The sequence below is a fragment of the Periophthalmus magnuspinnatus genome, chromosome 16 (assembly GCF_009829125.3).
Source record: "Periophthalmus magnuspinnatus isolate fPerMag1 chromosome 16, fPerMag1.2.pri, whole genome shotgun sequence".
In the NCBI taxonomy this organism is placed as follows: Eukaryota; Metazoa; Chordata; class Actinopteri; order Gobiiformes; family Gobiidae; genus Periophthalmus; species Periophthalmus magnuspinnatus.
Window position 1 is genome coordinate 16,368,391 of NC_047141.1, and position 21,550 is coordinate 16,389,940.

A 21,550-nucleotide genomic window follows, 5' to 3' on the forward strand; every position below is an offset into this window, starting at 1 on the left:
TTATTCCTGCAGTATATATTCTGGCTTATTTAGCTGGAGACCATTAAAAGCTGTGGTCATAGCTTCAAACCTTGCCATCATTTGCAGTGACGCCAAAGCAAATTAGGAGTCTACTGAAAAAACAAATGAAAGAACATTTGAAACAATTCTAAGTACAAAAATCTCTTTAATCAACAATATGGCAGAGTATTAATAAAACCACATATGACTCATTTGAAAAGTACAGTGATCTAAAGGGGAAGGAAATGTCTTTAGCAGAAACTTCAGGTACAGTCCAGTTCAGACATAATGTTTCAAACTGCAATCCATCATTTCCCTCAGACCACGGAACGTCGGCAGGGACTATGGTTCTGGTGACGCGGGACTTGGAGTGGTCTCTACGCTGAGGGGGGGCGCTATAAAACCAGCCCGTGTGTGGACAGAGGCCAGTGTGGTCAGAATACCTCAGACAGCCTGGAAGCGGTGTTAAAAGTGCACAAACTCCAATGGCCAAGCGTCAACTGCATGTATGTGAGTGAGTTTTTACCTTTTTAACACTGCAGTCTCAGTTTTAGGTAGGCATTTGTGGGGCCCTGGTCAGACATGTATTACGGCGTGCTCCTGATGGCATCACAAGGGGTTGGCTGTAGTCTGCTCGCACCTGCCGCTAACATATGTCCAAACAACATCACATCTCACCTGCTATTATACACACAAATACAGATGTTTTGGGGTGGCGAAGCAGCTTTTTGGTGAAATGCACAAACCAGATTTTGAGATTAGATTTTAAGGTTTTTATGAGGGTGTTTAACAGGGTATCCACAACAAATAATTTAAAGGTCCTATAATGTTGTTACCTCATCAAAAACATACTCGTATTTGTATATTGTTTCATTCACACATATTTGAGTAATCCTGTATTATTAGGCTGCTCTGTACCACTTTGTGATGTCATGAAGCGGTATTTTTCAAGTTAATAGCTACCTTTTACCTTTTGTTCATTTAGTTTTGGCATTTTCAAAGATGAAATCATCCAAATGACTCCAGGAAAGGCGTATGAAGTTTAAAAACAGTATATGTGGTAATACAGGACGTGCTCCAGTGTTTTTTATGTTTGAGAGAACTAAGAGAAGTCTAAATATCCAAGGTTTGTGTGTTAATGAAACAAAACAAATCTCCATGTATGTTTTTGATGAGGAAATTACATTATAACATAAATCAGAAGACAGAGTAATACAGGCCCTTTACGAAGTTTGCATATTTTTAAGATTTTTACAGGCTAGGGTTTCAGTTTGTCTTGTACAAAGATTTTCAGTCTTGAATTTTTGAACCAATATAGCTGTTCTCCTATTTTACTATTTTCTTTTTAACTTTGTAAGTTACATTAGAAGGTATACATTTCGAACAACATCCAGAGGCAGCTTTGTTGTGCTATGGTATTACTAGACAGAATGACTCTAAATTGCATTCAGAAACAGTCTAAAATTAACATCCACTTTCCCATTCACAGTAATTTAACAATTGTGGGGTCCTGAAGCCGCAGAAATGTACCGTACTCAGTTATTTTTATATCAAAGCTGGCCATTTGGAATCTATTAGTCATACTTGGATATTGCTGAATACAAAGCACTGAAGGACTTTCTACATGGCAAAACATGTTATTTACTCTTGCCATGTCACCATTATGTTCTAAATACTCACAATGGATTATTAAAGCCCTCATTTTCCTAACCCTCTTCAGTCGGACAGCGAAGGCGATCGAAGGGAGCGTCCACTGGCCGGGCTGTTACTGTAGATGTGTGCATTGTCCCGGTCTTTGTCCTTGTCCTTACTCTCGTGTTTGTGCTTATGTTTATGCTTGTGTTTGTGTTTCTTCTTCTTTTTCTTATGTTCGTGATGGTGGTGGTGATGGTGGTGCCCATGATCGCCCACGTGCTTCGAGGAGGAGGAGGTAGTCTCTTTGGAGAAGATGGGAGCGGGCGTGGCGGGCATCGACAGCATGGATTGTTCCACTGATGGAGGTTCTTTTCCTGGGTAGGTGATAAAATGGTGGTTTACATGAATAGGCATAAGTCAAGCAGGTGAGGTGCCACATTCAAAAGGTTACATACTGTACCTTTAAATAGTGAATGAATTTTATTTACCTGGTGTAGAAGGTCTCTCCAACAGATTTAGATGTTGATGAATAAAAGCCTGGCTGTCATGAACAGTCTCCATGTCAATATCTTCATCCTCCATTGCATTGAACTTAAAAGAAATACCAACATTTTTTTCAAACAAATTTGAAACCAAAGCTTAAGCTCACTCACTAAAATATAATCATATAATCAACACTTGAAGGCAACATATTTTCTTTCTTTGTCTTTTTCATTGACTGCCAACAAATCATGCACAATTTATCACAACTATAACCCTAACACTATATTGCATCCTTTTTATTGTCATTTTGGGCTGTAGTTGGCAGTTAATCTACCGGTAATAAATAAAAAAATACAACCAAATCAATAACATTGAATTTTTTGTTAACATTTGGCATGACTCAGACATGTGTTTTACCCTGATTTTGAAGCGTCCTCCTCTAGTGTCATCATCCTGTGGCTGCAGTACTTGTCCGGGCTCGGGGGGTGAGCCTAGAGGGGTCTCGGCCTTTCTCTTCAGGCCAGGAGGGGGCTGCCCTACTCCACACACACCCAATGACACCGGGTCAGGCTCCTCATCCACCTGGAATACACACACAAAAACTAATCTAAGTGTCATTTTTAGCAGTTAGATTAAATTATCTAAGATGAATGTAATCAGTTTGGTTTTGATATATCCTCAAACTCAATGCAAAAACTATGACAAATATAACTCATTCTGGCTCGTCTAATACAGTATGACAGGAGCAGGCATTAAAGTTGTAAATACTAGTACACAGCTGGATAGACATATGAGAAACTCACAGCATGAAATTTCTGGCAGTCTGCCCAAAATCACAACCGGTGAGATAACTTTTACAGTGATGCAATGTGAAACAGGTCCAGCCAAATAGAATTGGCAGCAGTGGGAAACCCAAGATTATATATCAGCGTGCCATCTATGCGTCTTAATGCACAATCTAGCACCAGAAAACATAGACCACCAGGCAGAGACCTCCTTACATCACCTCTGACTCTCAAACCAATGAAACTTGAGTGCCTCTGTGATGTCATTCAAAATTATGTTTATACTGTTTTATAATTTACATTTGGGCCTTGTAGATCATGAAATTCACACTATGGTAATCTGACGGCGCAATAAACTTTTACTAAGCAAACGGTGAATGGTGTGACTCATGCAGACGCTGTAGATGTCAGTGCTAGCCTCTTTTGCTTGTTTTGTTTTTCACATTATTAAGACTAGAACTAGAAGAGAAACTTTCATGTTTCATGTACAAGTGGTTTTACATTATTATGAGGTTATCATGTGCAATAAACACATTTTCACAGTATCGTCACTGTGTACCACTATGATACCCTGTTAAAGTTTTGAGTGACTCACATAGTTTGTCTTTTAACTTGTAGTAATAAAATCTATATGTCCACACTTGGACATGTACACTTACAGCAGTATAGCTCATGCCAACTCCATGGATACCGATGCTAGCGGGCGTGTCTATGACGGTGGCTCCACCCAGCTCAGGTTTGATGGTGGGGTTCAGGACGGCTTTCTTCTCCTTCAGGTTCAACACAAGGCCCAGTTCTGGCAGAGGCAGGCACGAGGGGCGAGTCAGACCAAACAAAGTGTAATAGAGGTTAACCGCGTCACAGCGTTGCCTCCAGTCATGGGATGTACCTGAAAATGGAACAACACAGAATATAATAATGTAAAGACAAGAAAAAAACTACATAGATGTTAATAAGAAAAAGTAAAAAGATAATTTCAGTTTTTTGTTTCAGTGTGTTGTGACGTATTGTATATAAACCAACATATGTGACTTTTTATCTTCCACCAATTGCATTAATGGGCCAGTACCAGATTTTTTTTTCCCCCCATGTATTTTAGGAAAATTTGTCTTGCTCCACGACAGAAAAATCGTATAGCTATTGCGGTCAAAATAAAGTCTGCATCTAATTATAAAGCATTTTATTGTCCGATATCGGGAAATACACTGTTTGCTTGCTAGTTGTTGATCACTTTATCACCACAGCAAAACTCTTGCTCCACTCCGCTCCATTGTAAAAGCAATTTATAAACTCGTAGTAAAAAATTAGGATGCTCAGAATATAAAAGATAAGTGAGGAATAGCTTTGGACCACAGCAAACCTTTTAAAATGAACTACATCTGTTTTTCATGTTTTTAAGGCAGTAAAAATCTGTAACAGCTTCTTTAAGTGCTAAAATTTCTCAAAAACTTTATACTTACAGAAGCGTATACAACTACATATTTATTAAGTTTTAATATGAAGAGCTGATGACCAGTGATTTGATAAACCACAGTGCAGTGTGCAGTCAACTCAATAGATTATAGGGTCTCTTTAATTTTAAGGCAAAAAATTCTGCTCGTCAGTGGAATCTACTTTTTTGCGTTGTGAAAGACACCCTCAAAATTAAATAAACACAGAGATATGGCATTTGAGTCACTATAAAACTTAAGCGTGTATTCAATCAAGATACTGATTTTGATTTGCTAACTGTAAAAGGAATAGAGTAACATAAGAATTGATGTAGACAAAAACCAAAATGAATGGCTAGGAAAAACGCAGGAAGAGTAAGATACAAGAACCGAACAAGCCAATAACCACATGTTTAGTTTTTACAATCCCTCAGCCATTGTGAGGAAGGATAAATACAAGAAGATAAGCAGCTCTGTGTGCCATTGTGGTATTAAATGTCAGGTTATTTGAGTTGGTAATGAGTTAGAGAGTGTATGTCATTGGTTTGGGGCTAACATGGGGGGCAACAGACTGTGTGGCTTTGGCTTCATGCAAACTCTATGGATCTTAAATGCATTGACCTTGAATTGGTTGAAACTTCATCCAGTGCTAGCGTATGTCTGTTTAACACATGGGGGGTTGTGGTTAACAGAGAAATGAATATAATAACTATTTTAGCATGCTATTTAAGGCTACAACACTGGGGGCCCATACATATAAACTGACATCTGCAACAATTGAGTTCAACTTAATTAGTTTATCTTTTGTCCTTGTCAAATCGATACAGTAAGAATGTTGCCGCAAGAGTTATTTATCCCCTAACTTTGTAAAGTGAACATATTGTATTGTTGTAACCTTATTTAAATTGGCAGAGCGAATGAGAGGCCAACAGAGACACCTAAGACCCCCAGTATAAGAAAGTGAAACATGAGTAGACAATGGGGAGCAAGACCCTGTCAATGGAAAAATCCAGGCAATAAAATGAACCTTGGTGGTTACATATGAGGGTTGGGAAAGTGCAGAAATAATTCTATTGCAGTTAAACAAATCATTTAATGTATTTTAAAAAGGCAATGTACAAGTTGTGGCATGGTAAATATCACCAAACCAATGCTAGCCAATGATGAATCTCCAATTTAAACAACGGTAATTGAATAAATGCAGACGTTTAATGACAAACTGTGGAATATTCCAGCAATAACACTACATGTAGACAAGTCGGTGACAGACCCTGACCCTCCACCAGAAAGTTATATAGATCTATGCCTAAATGAAAAAGCTCATAAACTTAAAAAGGTTCTTCTCATCATCGAATCATGCTAAATTAAACTGTACTTTCAGACACCAATGCTTCTACCACACACTAGTACTGCCATATACTGTATGAAATGAATATAATAGAGATCTTAGAGTTTTCTGTTAGCCTTATGTTAAACCAATAACTTTGCATTCATAAAAGTAATCTGACATTGTAGCATGATAACTGTATTTACCAGTTGTGACCTAGCAGTGTATCAGGTTGTTCAACAGCTTTGTGGTTTACTTGACATGACTTCCACCTCAACCAAAGGCCTTCTTGCGTTATTGAGAAGATAACATTTAAATCTTAGAAGAAGAGTTAAAAACCAAATTATTATTTAGTTTGAACCAAAAGTATAAAAGGCACATTTTCTGATAAATTGAATTAAGCTGAAAAAGTCTATGGTTAGAACTGATGAATGTGCATGAATTGACCACTATCCCTGCGTGTAGCTCGTTTGCCAATTTGTGGTTGAATCCTGCACAGTGCTTTGAGTATTAGTACTTTTTAATGAGCCACGAGGAAAAACAAAGCTGTAATTATGAGAGTTAAATAAACAAAGATGCACATCTCGCCAAAACCTTTAGTTCATTTGTTGGATTTTGAGCGAAGCGTGCAGCCTGCAGAAGCCACTATGACCAAACCAGGAGTATCGAGCCAAGATGACCAGCTCTATAAAGCCAGGACATATAATGATGTGCCACATTTGGTTTAGGCTCCACTGACTGCAGAAAAGAATCCTGACACATGGTTTATTTTACTGACCATAAGCAACAGTACTTTCTGGAGCCAAATAAAGTTTTTTTTATCCAGGTATAATACTTAGTTTGCAATTCAGGTGTGAAAACTCTTTATGGAGTGTTAAAATTCACTCATTAATTGACAATATTTTAATATGCGGGATATGGGTCTTTTATTTACATACAATTTATTTTACTGTCTCTGTCAAAGCTCCTAAAGTTTAGAATTATCTCTTAATCTAAAATGTATATAAAGAATGCCAAGTCCATTGATCATTATAAAACTATTAAAGACTCACCTTTATGATCTGGCTTTTAACAAGTGCTACTACTTTGAAAATGTCTTGCCTCATGGGTGTGGCTTCTTTGGTGTATTTGTGGTGAAGTACTTTTGTTGTTTTGATTTGTGCTATATAAATAAAGTGCCTTGACTTGGCTAACTGAACAGTGTTCAGAAAGCATAAGAATAATGGTATGCCGGTAAAATTATTTAGAGGATTTGACTGCCTCACCAGAGTTCATGAGTTTCCAAAGCTGGTCGACCAAAGCTTCGTTGCACAGGATTGAGTCTGACGTTCTGGTGAAAGGTGGGTTTTTACACAGCATCCCCAAAATTCTGTGTCTGAATGAAGCAGGACAACGGGAGTTAAAACAGCAACATGCTACAAGTAAATGAGTCTATGAGCATAGTATGTTTGAGCTAATACAGTACGGAAAGACAAACGTGATGTAAAAAATCAGGGAGATGGGAAAAAGGCAGCAAACTCAGTGATCTTTATAATATAGTACTGACCTGACATAATGGACTGGATCATTTTGAACCATGTCAAGCAGCCACTGCAGTTCTGTTGCACTCTGCTCAACTAAAAGACAATAAGACAGCAAGTAATTTCTATAAACTATAACCATTAAAATGTTGATGCATGTTGCGTTATGTATTCTTTTGAGTGGAGAGTCTGCCACCTGCTTGTCTCTACAAAGATTGTATTGCTTTGCCTGGATTGTTCCACAGTTTGGCATTAAATATATGTGCCCCAATGTAGACAAGTTGCAGGTGACACCACCAAGTTACAGGTCAGATCTGTGGAGAGGTGACCCCGTTCACAGTGAGAATGCATGCTTTTGTAGCAATAAAAGCACCTGTAATTGAATAAATGCCAGATAGGCTTAATGTCTGTGGAACATCCCAGGTGAAGCAATAACATCTCAATGGAGACAAATAGACTGTAACCAGAAAAGTTACAATGCAAAAGATGCAGCTGCCATCAGTGTAAAATGTCAAACCTCTTGTATAGTCTATGAGAGCATCCAGTGCAGCCACCCGAACATCCACAAAGTGTCCGTACTGAGCGTAGGACTTAAACAGAGATGGGTCACTGGGAATATGACCATTTTTCTGCAGCTCGCGAATCGCTCGAAGACAACTGGACAACACAAACCAAAAATATAGTTAGTCCAATTAAAGAGAAGACATCATTTCACTGCAGAATCTTGTACCTGACAGTGATGGTGTTTCTGAAGCTGGGCAGCAGTTTCTCCATGTTCAGGAACCGTGTGATTTCTTCCAAAATGAGGCGGACGTCAGGATTCAGACTGACAACTGTCCGGGCCTCATTGTTGATGCTGATGGCTGGTGTGAGTGAGTTAGTCAGAGCTTTAATCAGATCGGCTCGGTAATAGTTATCTGAAAACTGCAACAAAAGACAAATGTTTGACACAAAGGACTCTAGCATTGTGATCACACAGCATAACTTGAAATTCTGCATGCTATATAGTCAAATGTGTATTGTAAGTAGGTGTAAATAAAGAGGTATATGTAAAAAAAAAAAGGTATTTACTTTGTTCTTTCTGTTGTCATTGTACTTTATAAGGTCGAGTATGAAGTTGAGGACATCTTTAGGACAGAGGTTTTGGACATCTCTGAGTAAAGCCATGGCAACAGGCATTGTCTGAAAAAAGTCACATTATAGTATTAGGTTAAACACTTAAAGGTAATAATAAATCACTAATATAGGTGTTTACAAAAAAAAGGTTTTTACTAAAAATAATACAGTATATAAATTTGAACATCAAATTACTAATACGGGGCATTGTTGTATTGGGCATTTTATGCTCCAATACACTTCTCCCCATCCACTACTCTGAGTGGATATGCCCAATTACTGTGTGGACTTTCAGAACAAGTAAATGTCTTAAGTTACATTATAGACATTATAACAAATACTTAAAAAATTTGATAAAATCTAAATAAAAATGAATTTTTGGCACATCAAATAGACATTCTTTAAATCAAGTTTATTTGTTTAAATCCAAATCATTACATTCCACAAATGTCTCCAAAATAATGCTGAACCAGACATGAAAGAAAGTGTCATGCCACGTCGTCCAAGTGGAAAAAGCCTGCGGTGTAAAGTGCCCTGTCTGCGCGTGCCAATTCATTGGTCTGTGGGATGTACCTTTTGCAGGAAGTAGCTCTGAAAGTTGATGAAGTTGTTAGTTTTTACGATGTTCGGGCAGCTCTTGCAGCAGAACATCCTGGTAAACAAGGACTTCATCGCTGGAGGACCCTGCCACGTGCTCATCATAGAATTTGCAATCTGTAATTAGAAAAAATGTATGACAAAGAAGTTTGGTCATTTTTAGACAGATTTAAAGATACACAGTACTAATTACTATGTGCATAGGTCCAAGATAATTGTGTCTCTGCATTAAAAATGTATTATTAAACCTAAATAAGTAATATCAATATAGCATCTCATGAATCTATATTCATTTATAAAAGGACAATAATCCAATATATTTATAAAAAAAAAAAATGATATGAATGATAAAAGTCCACCAAATGCAGTCCAGAGCTGGAACAAGTCATGTGACATATCCAGGATTAGAACATATTAAAGTTTGCCTTGTTAGAAAACATATTCTGAGCACCGCCCTTCCTATGGTTTATGATGAACACAACACTAATCACAACACTGTCTTTACACAGGTATTCGACCGGCGGCTCCAGCAGCCTTTGGTCCTACGCAGGATATTGGAGATTTATGCAAATGTGGTAATACTGGGGCCAAGGGTCAGCGCCACAGGATGTAGTCATTTGGGAAGGTAAACAGAGGGGGGCATGCACGCCGGGATGTTTTTGCATGTGTGTGTTCATCATGACTTCTGAACATGAATGTGATGTGTTCCTCCCTTTAGGCTATACTCCACAGTTCCTACCAATAACAAGCAAATTTAGTCTGTCCTGGCCAATCATAGCGCATGGTCCGTGAGGGTTGAAGTCATATTTCATTTTGTGGTCACGCCAGAGTATGCGAGTCCTTGTTTATGCGAATGGAGCCTGTATGTGTAGTTTATACCAAAGGCCATTACGGAGGGAGTCTGTCGAAGGCTCAGCGGCCAAACACAGCAACTCAGTGAAACAGTGAAGTGCTGCCATTGCGACCAGCTCACAGTTTATCATGTTGTGAAAATATTGATTCAGGTGGAAGTCGAAATAGCGGAAATCCAGGGGGGGTTAAAACTGGAACAGGCCAAAATCCAGACAATCACGAGAAGAGAAAAATTCTTTAAGTCCCAGAATAGGATTACTGAGGGTTCAGTACACCAAGGGTTAACTGGTGGGCGAGCCATAAAGAATGTTTTTATCCCTGCAGTTTCCTTATATAATACCTTTGTTTTTTGGCTTTTAGTCAGACTCACCCATGGTTGATTACTTAATTATTTTATTCTTTACTTACTAGGAGAGTATTCATTCAGTCCCTGAATATTTTAGCTAGCTGTTTACATTACAAATTACAAAAAACCTGAGCCACCAGAGTCTGAGCCTAATTGGAGGGAAATACTGAACTTATTTTTATGACAAGAAATGAAATACATTCATTAATTTTATGGAATAATTTGACTGTCTTTTCTTAATTATGGACCAAATAACCTCTGTGTCTGAAATAAAGAATAAAGTTAAATAAAATGGTAAAAAATTGACTCATGCTTGAAGATTATATGTTTGTATGGTTGGTCTACTCTGCTGGTAAATGTGACATCAGATGAAGTCAGTATCACAAATTAATCAAGTCATACTTTTGCACAGCTGTGTGAAGCCCCCAAACTGGACTCCTCTACCACTCTCTCTCTCCATACATCATTCACCAGACCTCCCAAAACTCACACAACCGCCCTTAGGCCTCACTTCCTCTTCCTCAACTTCCCTGCATATACTAATCCATGCAGATTATTCTTCACAGCTCCACCTGTCTGCCAAGATACAAATTCCCACTCCTCCCTTCCTATTTATCTAGTATGACCTTGAAAAATTCAGTATAAGTTATATGTAAAAAAATATTAATTCATCAATTAAAAAAATGTGATTTGTGTAAACAGTTTCTAATGTAGGCATGGGATACAGTGATTTGCCCAAGGACATAGGTGCAAAAGTGCTGGGTTCCTAAAAACTTAACAAAATATAAGTGTATAGATCTGTACAGCTGCAGGACCATGAGCATACTAATAAATGTACCTTGGACAGGCAAAAACAGGCTTGCATGCGGACTTTGTAGAAGCACTGGTCCTGTTCCAAGATGTCCGTCAAAGCTAGTCTGGAGGCCGGAGTCGGAAACTTCTCCAATGCAACAATAGACTCAACCTAAAAACATCAAATTGGTCAGTGTTGGATTTTTCAGGTTCACATAACACTGATATTGAACATGTTCATTTGTATTAATTAGCAAGTTATTTCATAGTAACTTTCCCCATTTCCCCAAAACACTTAAGGCTTATAGAATATTTTGACATTGTAATCATTTAATGGGCATTAAAAATCAGTTTTTTAAAAAACTGCAATAGCAGTACAGCAAATATCCCACCTGTGCCACTACGTCCCTCTCATATCGGAGCTGGTACTGCCACATGAAGTCTGCTTGTTCAAACTCCACCTTCCTCAAAATGGACATGTCTGGATCAATGCGAATCCACAGGAGAGGGGAGTCAGCACTGAAAGAAAAGAAAAAAAAACAAAAAACAAAAAAACATTAACACTTGTCAGGCTAGTTTGAAATGATATCTCCCTTTCAACCACACACTTGAGGTGTCAAGTGTTCAAACCTGATGCACTTCTTGATTCTACAGAAAATCCATGGCAGTGTTTTGCTCAAGAGCACAACTGTATGATAGATTAAGCGAGGTTTCATCATACATTTTGTTGTTTGACTTTGCAAAACCTCCTCGTACTTACTCCATAGCAGACAAGTCCATGTCCACTTCTTCTCCATTCATCAAAGGGATCTTTTTCTTCTTGTTCCTGTAGAAACCAAATCCAAATGTGACATTATTTCCTTTAATTACTTTAATATGTAAAGAAGATGTTATGTGGTTTGTATGTGCGCACCTTCTGCTCTTGGAGTGGCAGGGGATGTCATGCTTGAGACTGTTCTCTTCTATCTGCAGTGTGTGGTTGAAGGAACCATCTAATTCCTGCACAGTCACCTTAATGGGACCCTATGGCAAAACAACACAAAAAACACAAAAGGGCATTTAAAGGAAACTGATGCAAGAAACTGAATGTTCTGAATCTTCCACATGTACAAAAATATTAGTAAGACAAAATACTCTTCTCAGCACTCACCACATATTTCTGAGTTCCTGACGATGTGTAGTCTTGACGGATCTCCAGCTCCAAAACGTTTCTCTTCCTGTTGAAGGCAAAACTGCCAAAGAATTTTACCACACTGCTCTGGTCCCTGAACACCACAAAGTTAAGGCAAAAATGTCCAAAAAATTGGTAAAAAACAGGCTTAAATATATCGTCTATGTTCGAAGCAAGCGATTGTTACCAGTACTGTTGACTGGGACTTGGGATATGTCTAATCATCATATTTGGGGCATTATACAAGCAATATGTTTAATCTATGCATACTCAAGTTTCAAAGGATACACCCATTGTTTGATGAGGGGTCCAATGTCTTTGCCCGAGACGTTAGAGATGGATTTGAGAAAGGCATGGGTGGATAAAAGCATTTGGCTCCACATGTGACTCTGGTATTTCTGTGAGGATGCTGTACTAGCCAAACTCAAGAGCTTGTTGAAGACCTATAAAATACAGTTGGTGAATACATCTGTTGGATTAAAAAGATCTAAAGTCTCTAATACATTATCTTAGTAATACCTGTAACATAAATTCCATGCTGATGCGGTTTTCTATTAACCTCATCACAAGGTGGGCTTTACACTGAAACATTTTGAAATACTCCCACGACAGTGTGTGTGGATGTTTGATAGAGAAGTGAAGGTGGGGGGTCGGACTACAAGAGAATAAACAAGAAAGTCAAAATTTTGTTTAGTGTACATAGAGTAAAAGTAATGAAGTGTATTATTACTTGTCTTTCTCTTTGCCTCCCCCAAATGTCGGGTGCAACAGAACACCTCCCATCTTCAGCTCATATTCAATAATCCTGTCCAACTCCTTGAAAACAAAAACACAAAAGGAAATGTATGTAAGATTTTCATTTTCAATTCCATAAACATGACCTAACTGTGTTCCCAGATACAAAGTAAACAAACTTTTAATTTCTCAAATCAATTATTCGATGAGAAAGCAGAATGAGCCTCACATTAGTTTGTTTTGTTATGCAGTTTGTTTAAATCTAAAATTTGAATCCTTACTACCAGTGATTGTGAGACGCAGATCATGTGCTGAATACAGTGCCTTTAAGTACAGCTTTTTCCCAACATTTATATTCATTTTTAAATTTTTCAAAGTCTGCTATTGCCATTCGTTTCAGATGTCAATTTTGTCTAGAGTATATGGCCATTGTTTGCACCATTATCATTTTATTCAAGTTTTCAAACAACAACAAAAATTTGCATATCTCAAAAAATGAAAGTGCACAAACACTGTAAATAGCATAGAATTAAAAGTTGATATAAATTCTTTAGCAGTAGTAGTAACAATGTCTAAGAATTACTGTAAAAAACACAGCTTTTTCATATGTGTGAGTTACCTGTTTGATCCAGTGCCTGTACTCGTTGACTCCAAAGGTCTTCTTCAGGTACAAGCCGTAGATGTACCCGGAGATGCCCTTCAGCACCCACTCATCAGCCCTTCAAAACCAGGAAACACAAGATGTTAGGCAGCCCACACTTTCATTTATGCTGCTATAAAACATGATAATGATTTACGCTTAGTTTAGTATTCAATGCCACCCACAGTTCACAAAGACATCAAGCCACTCAAAAAAACATTGCTTGTACTGCTATGACCTCTTATGAATATGTGAATATTCATAAGAGGAATATGTGAGTGAATATGTGGTTTGCTCTGTAATATTTTGCATTAATGGATAATTTCTTGCAAGAAATTTGGCACTGCATCTCAATACAGCTTTTTAAGTAATCAGGTTGTAAAACGGTAGCAGAATAATCAACATTGGTGGGTTTACAGCAGACAGTTCCCTAAATCTCCCAAAGCTTTTGTGGTTTTGTGCATGGCTTAAGCTGAGTGTGCTGTGAAGATGTTTTGAGAAGAACGATTTTGGTTCTTTCTTGTCAACAAAACTGTACTTTACCTCGTCATTCAAAAACACACAAGTGAGGATTCATATACCTTTCTCAATAATATATTTGAAAGCCAGGCCTATTCCAAGACCGCACAGGCATATAGCTGACCATATCACTACTAAATGAAGGTGTTATATGTAACAAAATGATAAAATCTTATATTAGAACTGGGGCTGTAGTCCCTTAGTCAATTAGTCGCTTGAATGGTCAATGGAGTCTTAGTTGACCAAAATTTGTATTAGCCAACTAATTGAAAAATAAATAAATAAATAAAAATAACGATGTATATAAGACAACAGCATAAGAGGACATTAGTGAGTGAGTTACCTGAAGATTTGGTAGTGACTTTAATCTGCCGTTTTTAAATATAAATCCATTTCCTTGTACATTTAAATAGTTGTTTTTGCATGAACCCCTGTGCAGGTGTAATCTTGTGAGTGCAGTTTGGGTCAGATACATAGAGATATGTAACAGTTTTGAGAGCTTTTACTTTTTAGTTGGCTAATCGATTGGCAGAACACTTTTAGTGAATTTCTTTTAGTGGACAATAACACTCATTAGAACAAATATCTATATTGTGCCAATATACCACAAGGCGAAATGGTAAATTGCTAGATCTGCAATTATTTGGGCAATATAAAAAAACGCAATTTCAGTATCACTAAGTATCACAAAAAATACAATTAAAAAAATCTTTCACACTTAAGAAGAAATCCAAAAGGTTTAAATATACTTTGTAGATTTTAGCACTATACCATTCTCAGCTTTGCAAATGTCCTGGACAATACAGCCAAACATAAGGCTGAATTGAAAGTGTGGCCTATGTATAAAGTCTGAAAAAGAGCAGATCTTCTTGGTGTTGTCGTTTATGGTCAAGACACACTCCTGGCAGCAACCTGTTTTCAATTACAACCCCCACTCGCCCCTTTCTCTGATTAATTGCTCGCAGACAGCGCCACGCTTCCTTCAGAATCAAAGAACAGGGACGTTAGTGGGGTCTTTTCTGACACAACCTTAGGTCCTCAACAAAACAAGGCCCCACATCTGAAGAGAGTTTGGAGGTCAGAGAGCAGAGGCACAAAATGCTGGGCATCTTGTTCAATTTCTTAACTGTTGTATGAGCAGCGTGAGAATGAGGTAAGGTGGACTAATATGCATTTGAGCAATATAATAATTAAAACACATATGAATAATGCATCTTGGTATTTCTACTTTCTTCTACTTGAAGCGGTTCACAGACAGGTCAATATATGTTTATTGTTTAGGGTATTTTAGGTTTAGCTTAATAGTATTTTCAAATGTTAAGTGGTGAAACAACTCAAGTCATATATATATTATGTAATAGCAAGGCATGCCATTACATAATTTACCTCACCAAAACAGACGACGAGAATAAACACATTTGCAATGAAATTTGGTCTCTAAATGTAATCATTTGGGAGTATCTTGTCTAAAATTCTTCATTTTTAGCAAATTAAAATTTTATGTCAACTTTTTCTTACAATTATTTAGAGCTTCAAAGTGGTAGTGCTACGCTTTAGGTATATTAGGCCAGTAGTCCAGAGTTGGCCTAGCTCCTGACTCTGACCTAATAAATGAGGTTAGCCTTGTTGTAAATCTCTCATCACCTGCTTTATACACAACAACCGCGGGCCAAATGCTGTAACACTGTGAAAAATTTAAGGCCAATGAAAGTTCTCAAAGTCGAAATGGTTCTCTATGAGTGGTAAGCATGATTCACACCAGTAATTATTTCATTTTCAGTTCATCTACATCTTTTCACTTGTAAAAGAAGTAGTTTCCAGACATCACAGAAATGAAGTTTGTGCCTAGAAATGTTTGGTAATAAACAAATTGTGCTAGAGCTAGTTTACCTGACTTTAATAATAAAATAAATAAATAAATAGACAATCTAATAATACTGATCTAGTAATATGCAATGAGATGAGAGCTTTCTTTCCCACAAAAACATCCCAAATGGTTACTTCACCGTCAGTCAGCAGGTTCACTGAAATTGCTTTTGTTTATTTTGACAGAACAAATTGGCAAAAAAACATACAGAAATTACGCAATTTTCTGAGCTATTAAACGTGCTTTTAAGTTAGGAAATGCCTACTAAAAAGTAAGGTATGAGTCACGCATATTTTGGTGAATAACCACTAAAATAACTGGTGTTTCAGTACTGTGGTTAGTGCAGGGCAGCAGTAACAGCTATGTAAACAATGATGTCATACAAGTACTATACCTGCTTTGTTTCTGAATGAGATATTTCTAGATTTAGGTAGTGACAGTGGCACAATGGGCAAATTGCAGAAGCAACACTAAGATATATGATTATAAGTAATAGTGGCTGAGAAATTTGGCCTGAACCTAGTTTTAGCAACAGTCAATGCTTTACTAAAAATAAATTACATTTTTTCTTCCTGAAACCTTCACCTGAAGTTTTATTGATGGAAATGAAATGTTGAGCTCACCAAGACATCCTGGAGATGAAGCAACCAAAGAACTGCTGAGCCAAAGCCTGGGCCAAACAGCGACGGGTCAAAGGGGTCTGGTCAATGATCATGGCACTGTGGAGCAAGTTGGTACTAAAGTACAAACACTGAGCATTAAAAGAGATCACTACCTCTTTTCATAGAGAGATAATTTGTTCATTCATTTGCGTACATCATTGAAATGTATTGTATAACATGTACACTGCCTGGCCAAAAAAAAAGTTGCCACCTAGATTTAACTAAGCAAATAGGTACTAGCCTGCTGCAGTTGGTCAGGTCTAGGTTCAGCAACAGTCTGTGCTCAAAGAATGAGTTCAGCTGACTACCTGAATATACTGAATGACCAGGTTATTCCATCAATGGATTTTCTTCTTCCCTGATGGCACGAGCATATTCCAAGATGACAATGCCAGGATTCATCAGGCTCAAATTGTGAAAGAGTGGTTCAGGGAGCATGAGACATCATTTTCACACATGGATTGTCCACCACAGAGTCCAGACCTTAACCCCATTGAGAATCTTTGGGATGTGCTGGAGAAGGCTTTGTGCAGCGGTCAGACTCCACCATCATCGTTGCAAGATCTTGGTGAAAAATTAATGCAACACTGGATGGAAATAAATCTTGTGGTATTGCAGAAGCTTATCGAAACCACAGCGAATGCATGTCGTGATCAAAGCTAAACACGGTTCAACGAAATATTAGAGTATCGTCTATCGTCTTTTTTTTTTTTGGTGGCAACTTTTTTTGGCCAGGCAGTGTATATGTATATTGTTTAATGCAAGTCACAAACGTGTTCTTCTTTACCTGAAAATGCTCATTGAGGCATAGGAGGACACTTCCACATAAGCCTCATCTACAAAGACTGTCTTAAAGCAGGCGTACGGGTAGCGACAGGTCAGGATTTCTTCATAAAACTCAAAAATCTCATGAAGGTACGACATGGAGTGTTTGAGCAGAGGCAACAACTGAGGCAGGCAGAAATGGGTCACCTAGAAGAATAAGAATCAGAATAAGTTTTATTGCAGTTTATTTTTTATTGCAATTGTCAGAGAACAAAATTGGTAAACTAGGAACTTGTGAAGAACGACACATAAGACTTCAATACAGAACACTGTTGCAGTGTTTATAAAATGACTTTTATATTATTTTATGTGTGATATGTTGTTAATAGTTCTAGTTTGTGGTATTTGGTGCATGATATTCAAAATAAATGTGTATATATAAAACACAATTTGAGGTTGATACTTATTTGTTATGAATAAAATTAATATAGTATATAGCAAAAGACAAAACAGACAGAATCCATCTCATGATCATTGTAGCCAAGACTTTATGGCCACCTAGTGGTCAAAGGTCTGAATCACCATAAACTTGTAAAGAATGTGTTACAATTAAAAACAAAGCTACTAGGTTAGGGTATGGGGTTCAATATTGTACTGTATATAATACGTATTTTTTCACATTGTACAATGATGCTAGAACATCCTATTGGTCATCAATACTAACCTCATGCATATAAGGGTCAACCAGGATTTCAAAAGGTCCCACAGCAAGAGAGATGTTAGGGGCTGCAGTGGGGATGGGCAAGACGTAGTGGAAAGTCTTCTTTCTCATGTCATGTGTGTAGATGGTTTCCACCAATTCTCCACAGGAAACAGCCACCATAGAGGCATCAACAGTGAATTCCAGCTTCCAGGTGCACAGCTCAGAGTAAGAGTCCACACAGGGGAACCAAAATCTGGAGATGAAATACATATATAACATGTCTCAAATAAACTGTTGTTATAAAAGGTATTAATCTGGAATATAGATAACTAAAATGTAACCATTTACGAATGCTCTCACAACAAAATATAGTGCACAAGCTAAAATGTGTACAACAACTTTGATATCATTGGCAAATCATCATTGCAAATTGAAACGCACCTGGTGGAATTCTGGTATCCAAATGAAAATACATGAGCTGCCCTCTCAGCCATGCTCCCCTCCACATCAGGGACAACAAAGTGTAGTCCTCCTTTAGGCTGATCCAGGGAGAATTCTATGTAGACCTTTAAAACCTTCAAATCTAGAACAATATAACAAAACATGTGTCACTTGAAATACCTAGGCATATTGTTTTTATGTAATACTTTGTATTCTGCTTAACAGCACATTGGGCTACATAAATCAATAAATATAAACTTCACAAGGCTAAGGTTTCAGTATTTAGCTTAACTTTGTTCTGTAGACACATCCAGTAACATTTATGTGTGTATATACACATCACTGACCATCTCCTTGTTTCCAGAGCTCAGACGGAACTTTGATGACCAGCTCCCCGTGACCAGCATCAGGGTCCACTGCACTCACTGCCGCTGTATACGCACTTGAGAAGTAATTTAGGTTCCTCCTACATATACAAATGCACAGAGAAAAATTGTATGGTGCCGTTATGGGGTAAGAGACAGTAACAGAAAGCATGCATAAAAGATAAACGTACTGCTTGGACTCATGGTGACAGACTTCGAGCGTGGGGTCGTTGTAAATAAAAGGAGCCTCCAGATCATTGACTCTGACTCGGTAAATACGGCATTGTTTACTGTTGAGCTTGATCCTGTTGAGATTCACCACTGTGGGGAAAATGGTCAGCTCTACATAGCCCTGCAAGACACAAGTAAGTACAACTGAATGACAATGTGATAACCAATATAATGAAGGATCATTCCAGTACATTAAACAACTGCAAAAAAATCTGTCTGGGGATCATATTATTACTTTACATAGGATGAGCCAATAGCAATACCATTGTAATACATATAAAAGCACTATATTGCACTCACAATGACAGATTTCCTCTGGAAGTTGATGTTGTTGATGCACACCACCTGATGAGTCGTATAAAATAATGCAAAATGGTTATGTCACTAATTTGATAATCAGAGGGAGCATAAAACGTATTAGAAGTAATACAATTATGGTTTGTGAACATTTTTCCAAGTTTTTCTTCTAAGAATTATTCTAACCCTTTTATGCATGACACCAAAAGCAAGATTTCATTCGTTCATACATTTGCAGCTGTAAATACAGTATGGTAATGTACGGTTTGTTACAATTGGTCAATGAGCTGCGTTATAAGAATACATAGCATGTTAATTAATGGACATGAAGAGATAAAAATACTTATAATTTAAAGGGACGAGGGCTTTCAAATCCTTTATCCTTTTTCCTGTTCATCTTCACCGGTGTTTTGATTGAAGTTTCACAAAGCCATAACACAGCTCCGCAGACTTCTCCAAAACGCTACAGGATACTCGCTTGCTCACTCCAGTAAAACGAACAAACTATCTTTATTACAGCTGCAGAAACATCTAAATGCAAACGCTAAAATGTAGACAAATGTTCCGTGAAGAGAAGAAGTTTAAAACTAGGAAATGGAGCAGAAGTCAGTTAGTGTCAAAGCATCGTATCCAGACACATTCATTCATTATGTTTTCCACTGCATCTAACGCACGAATATTAACGTCAAGACCAATAAGGCCGAAGACGATTAGGTAGAAAATGTTATCCAAATGATCACTCTGCTATAACAACAGAACATCTAAACAGGAGAAAACCTCCTCTCGGCTGCTTAGAGCGATGTGACTGCAGCTACAAGGGGACTCGCCATTTTGTTTTGTAACCTTTGACCTCCCGCGTAAAAACATAGCGCTCTTCGAGATAAATTTTAAAGCAACAATATGTTATTATTGTCATTGTCATAATTACAAATGACACCAACAAGCAAGAGATACATTCAAAAGCTCTGAAATAAAATAAAAAATGTTTGGGTTTTTTTTTTTTTTTTGTGCAAGTTCAGTAATTACGTTTTGGCGACACTGCCCCCTAGCGACTGGGATGACACCGTGGATGAAACGCAATGTTTATCAAATCAATATAACGTTAGTTAATAAAATATCTGCGCACTGTAAGGGCTTCCTACGTTGCAAGTGAGTTTTCTATATTTTAGTTTAAAACTAATTTGAAAAGAAAATATTGAATTATTAAAATATACACATATACACTAAAATAAGATAGGATTCTCCTGTCTATCACAGTAAGACAGTTTTTAAAGGACCATTAATGAATTTAACTTAAGTGGTGAGGGTAAAAATTTCAAGAGAGTCTGACTGCAGACCTCCACTCAGAGGATCCCACCCCACAAATCTCCACTAGGACAGACCTCCATCGACATGTCCCTCAGCATTATTCATTTGTTTATAATGACTTAACAACACTTTCTATTAGCTATTTCCTTAATTTATTACCTAGTCATTCATTTAATCATCAATAGATTTTATTTCTAGTTTGAAATGAACCTACTTTGTGTTGTCATTGCTCTGCTTGTGTATGTTAAATAGCAGTTTAAAAAATGTCACAGACAAAAAAACTGATAATTAACTGTCAGTATAGACCTATATATAAGGCGTAAATAGCATAGAGCTCCTGCACCTACAACACTAAATTGGACAGAGATGCCAAGTTAGCAGTGGGAGTAATGAAGCATTGTGGATACAGGAAGTTGTGTCCAGTGGTAATTCTAAACCGCTAGTCCACGTGTGTAATGTTTATGTGAAAACTGTACATTAAGGTCTCCAAATGGTGAGACTAGATGAGGCAGAATTCAAAGTTATCTTGAGGTTCTGTGATGATGTTAAAGTCCCTAACCTGCTCAAGCTATCCTCAGAGATTGTGACAAAATTGGGGACATGCTAAAATGCTGTCAAATGGGAACGTATTGAAGCCCAGAGAATGAAAGCTGAGTGAGTTGGATAAACAAACTGTCCAAGAAGTTTTGAGTCTGATCAAGGCTCTAAAGGAGTCATTTATGCTTCTGACATTTCTGAGGGACATTTACTTAGAAAAAACTGAAAGTAGGAGCTGTTGAGGTTTAAGACCCGGAAAAAGGGAGTTGAAGAGAGTAGTACCACGGTGTTCATTATCTTTAAAGATGAAACTATGATGAACTATGACACTATCTGGGATTCATGGCTTATCTGGTTAAACCATACATGCGTCCTCATCTTTGCTGTTATAAATGCCAGAGGTATGGGCATGTTCCAGCAGTGTGC

At 37.6% G+C, this 21,550-nt stretch overlaps 1 protein-coding gene across 1 annotated transcript; it reads right to left on the reverse strand.

The window, feature by feature from the left end:
* Positions 1–146: 146 nt before the first annotated feature.
* Positions 147–20,119, reverse strand: taf2 (TAF2 RNA polymerase II, TATA box binding protein (TBP)-associated factor). Its single transcript, XM_055227803.1, has 27 exons — positions 19,627–20,119; positions 19,283–19,337; positions 18,943–19,103; positions 18,734–18,852; positions 18,387–18,528; positions 17,967–18,198; positions 17,265–17,449; positions 16,439–16,552; positions 13,409–13,508; positions 12,785–12,870; positions 12,574–12,709; positions 12,343–12,497; positions 12,034–12,148; positions 11,797–11,906; positions 11,644–11,709; positions 11,276–11,402; positions 10,930–11,055; positions 8,870–9,010; positions 8,252–8,362; positions 7,911–8,104; positions 7,698–7,837; positions 7,207–7,276; positions 6,926–7,035; positions 3,563–3,792; positions 2,536–2,700; positions 2,124–2,226; positions 147–2,009 (listed from the first exon to the last, which is right to left on the reverse strand). The coding sequence occupies exons 1-27, from the start codon at positions 19,674–19,676 to the stop codon at positions 1,717–1,719; spliced, it is 3,636 nt and encodes a 1,211-aa protein (XP_055083778.1). The 5' UTR covers positions 19,677–20,119; the 3' UTR covers positions 147–1,716.
* Positions 20,120–21,550: the final 1,431 nt, after the last annotated feature.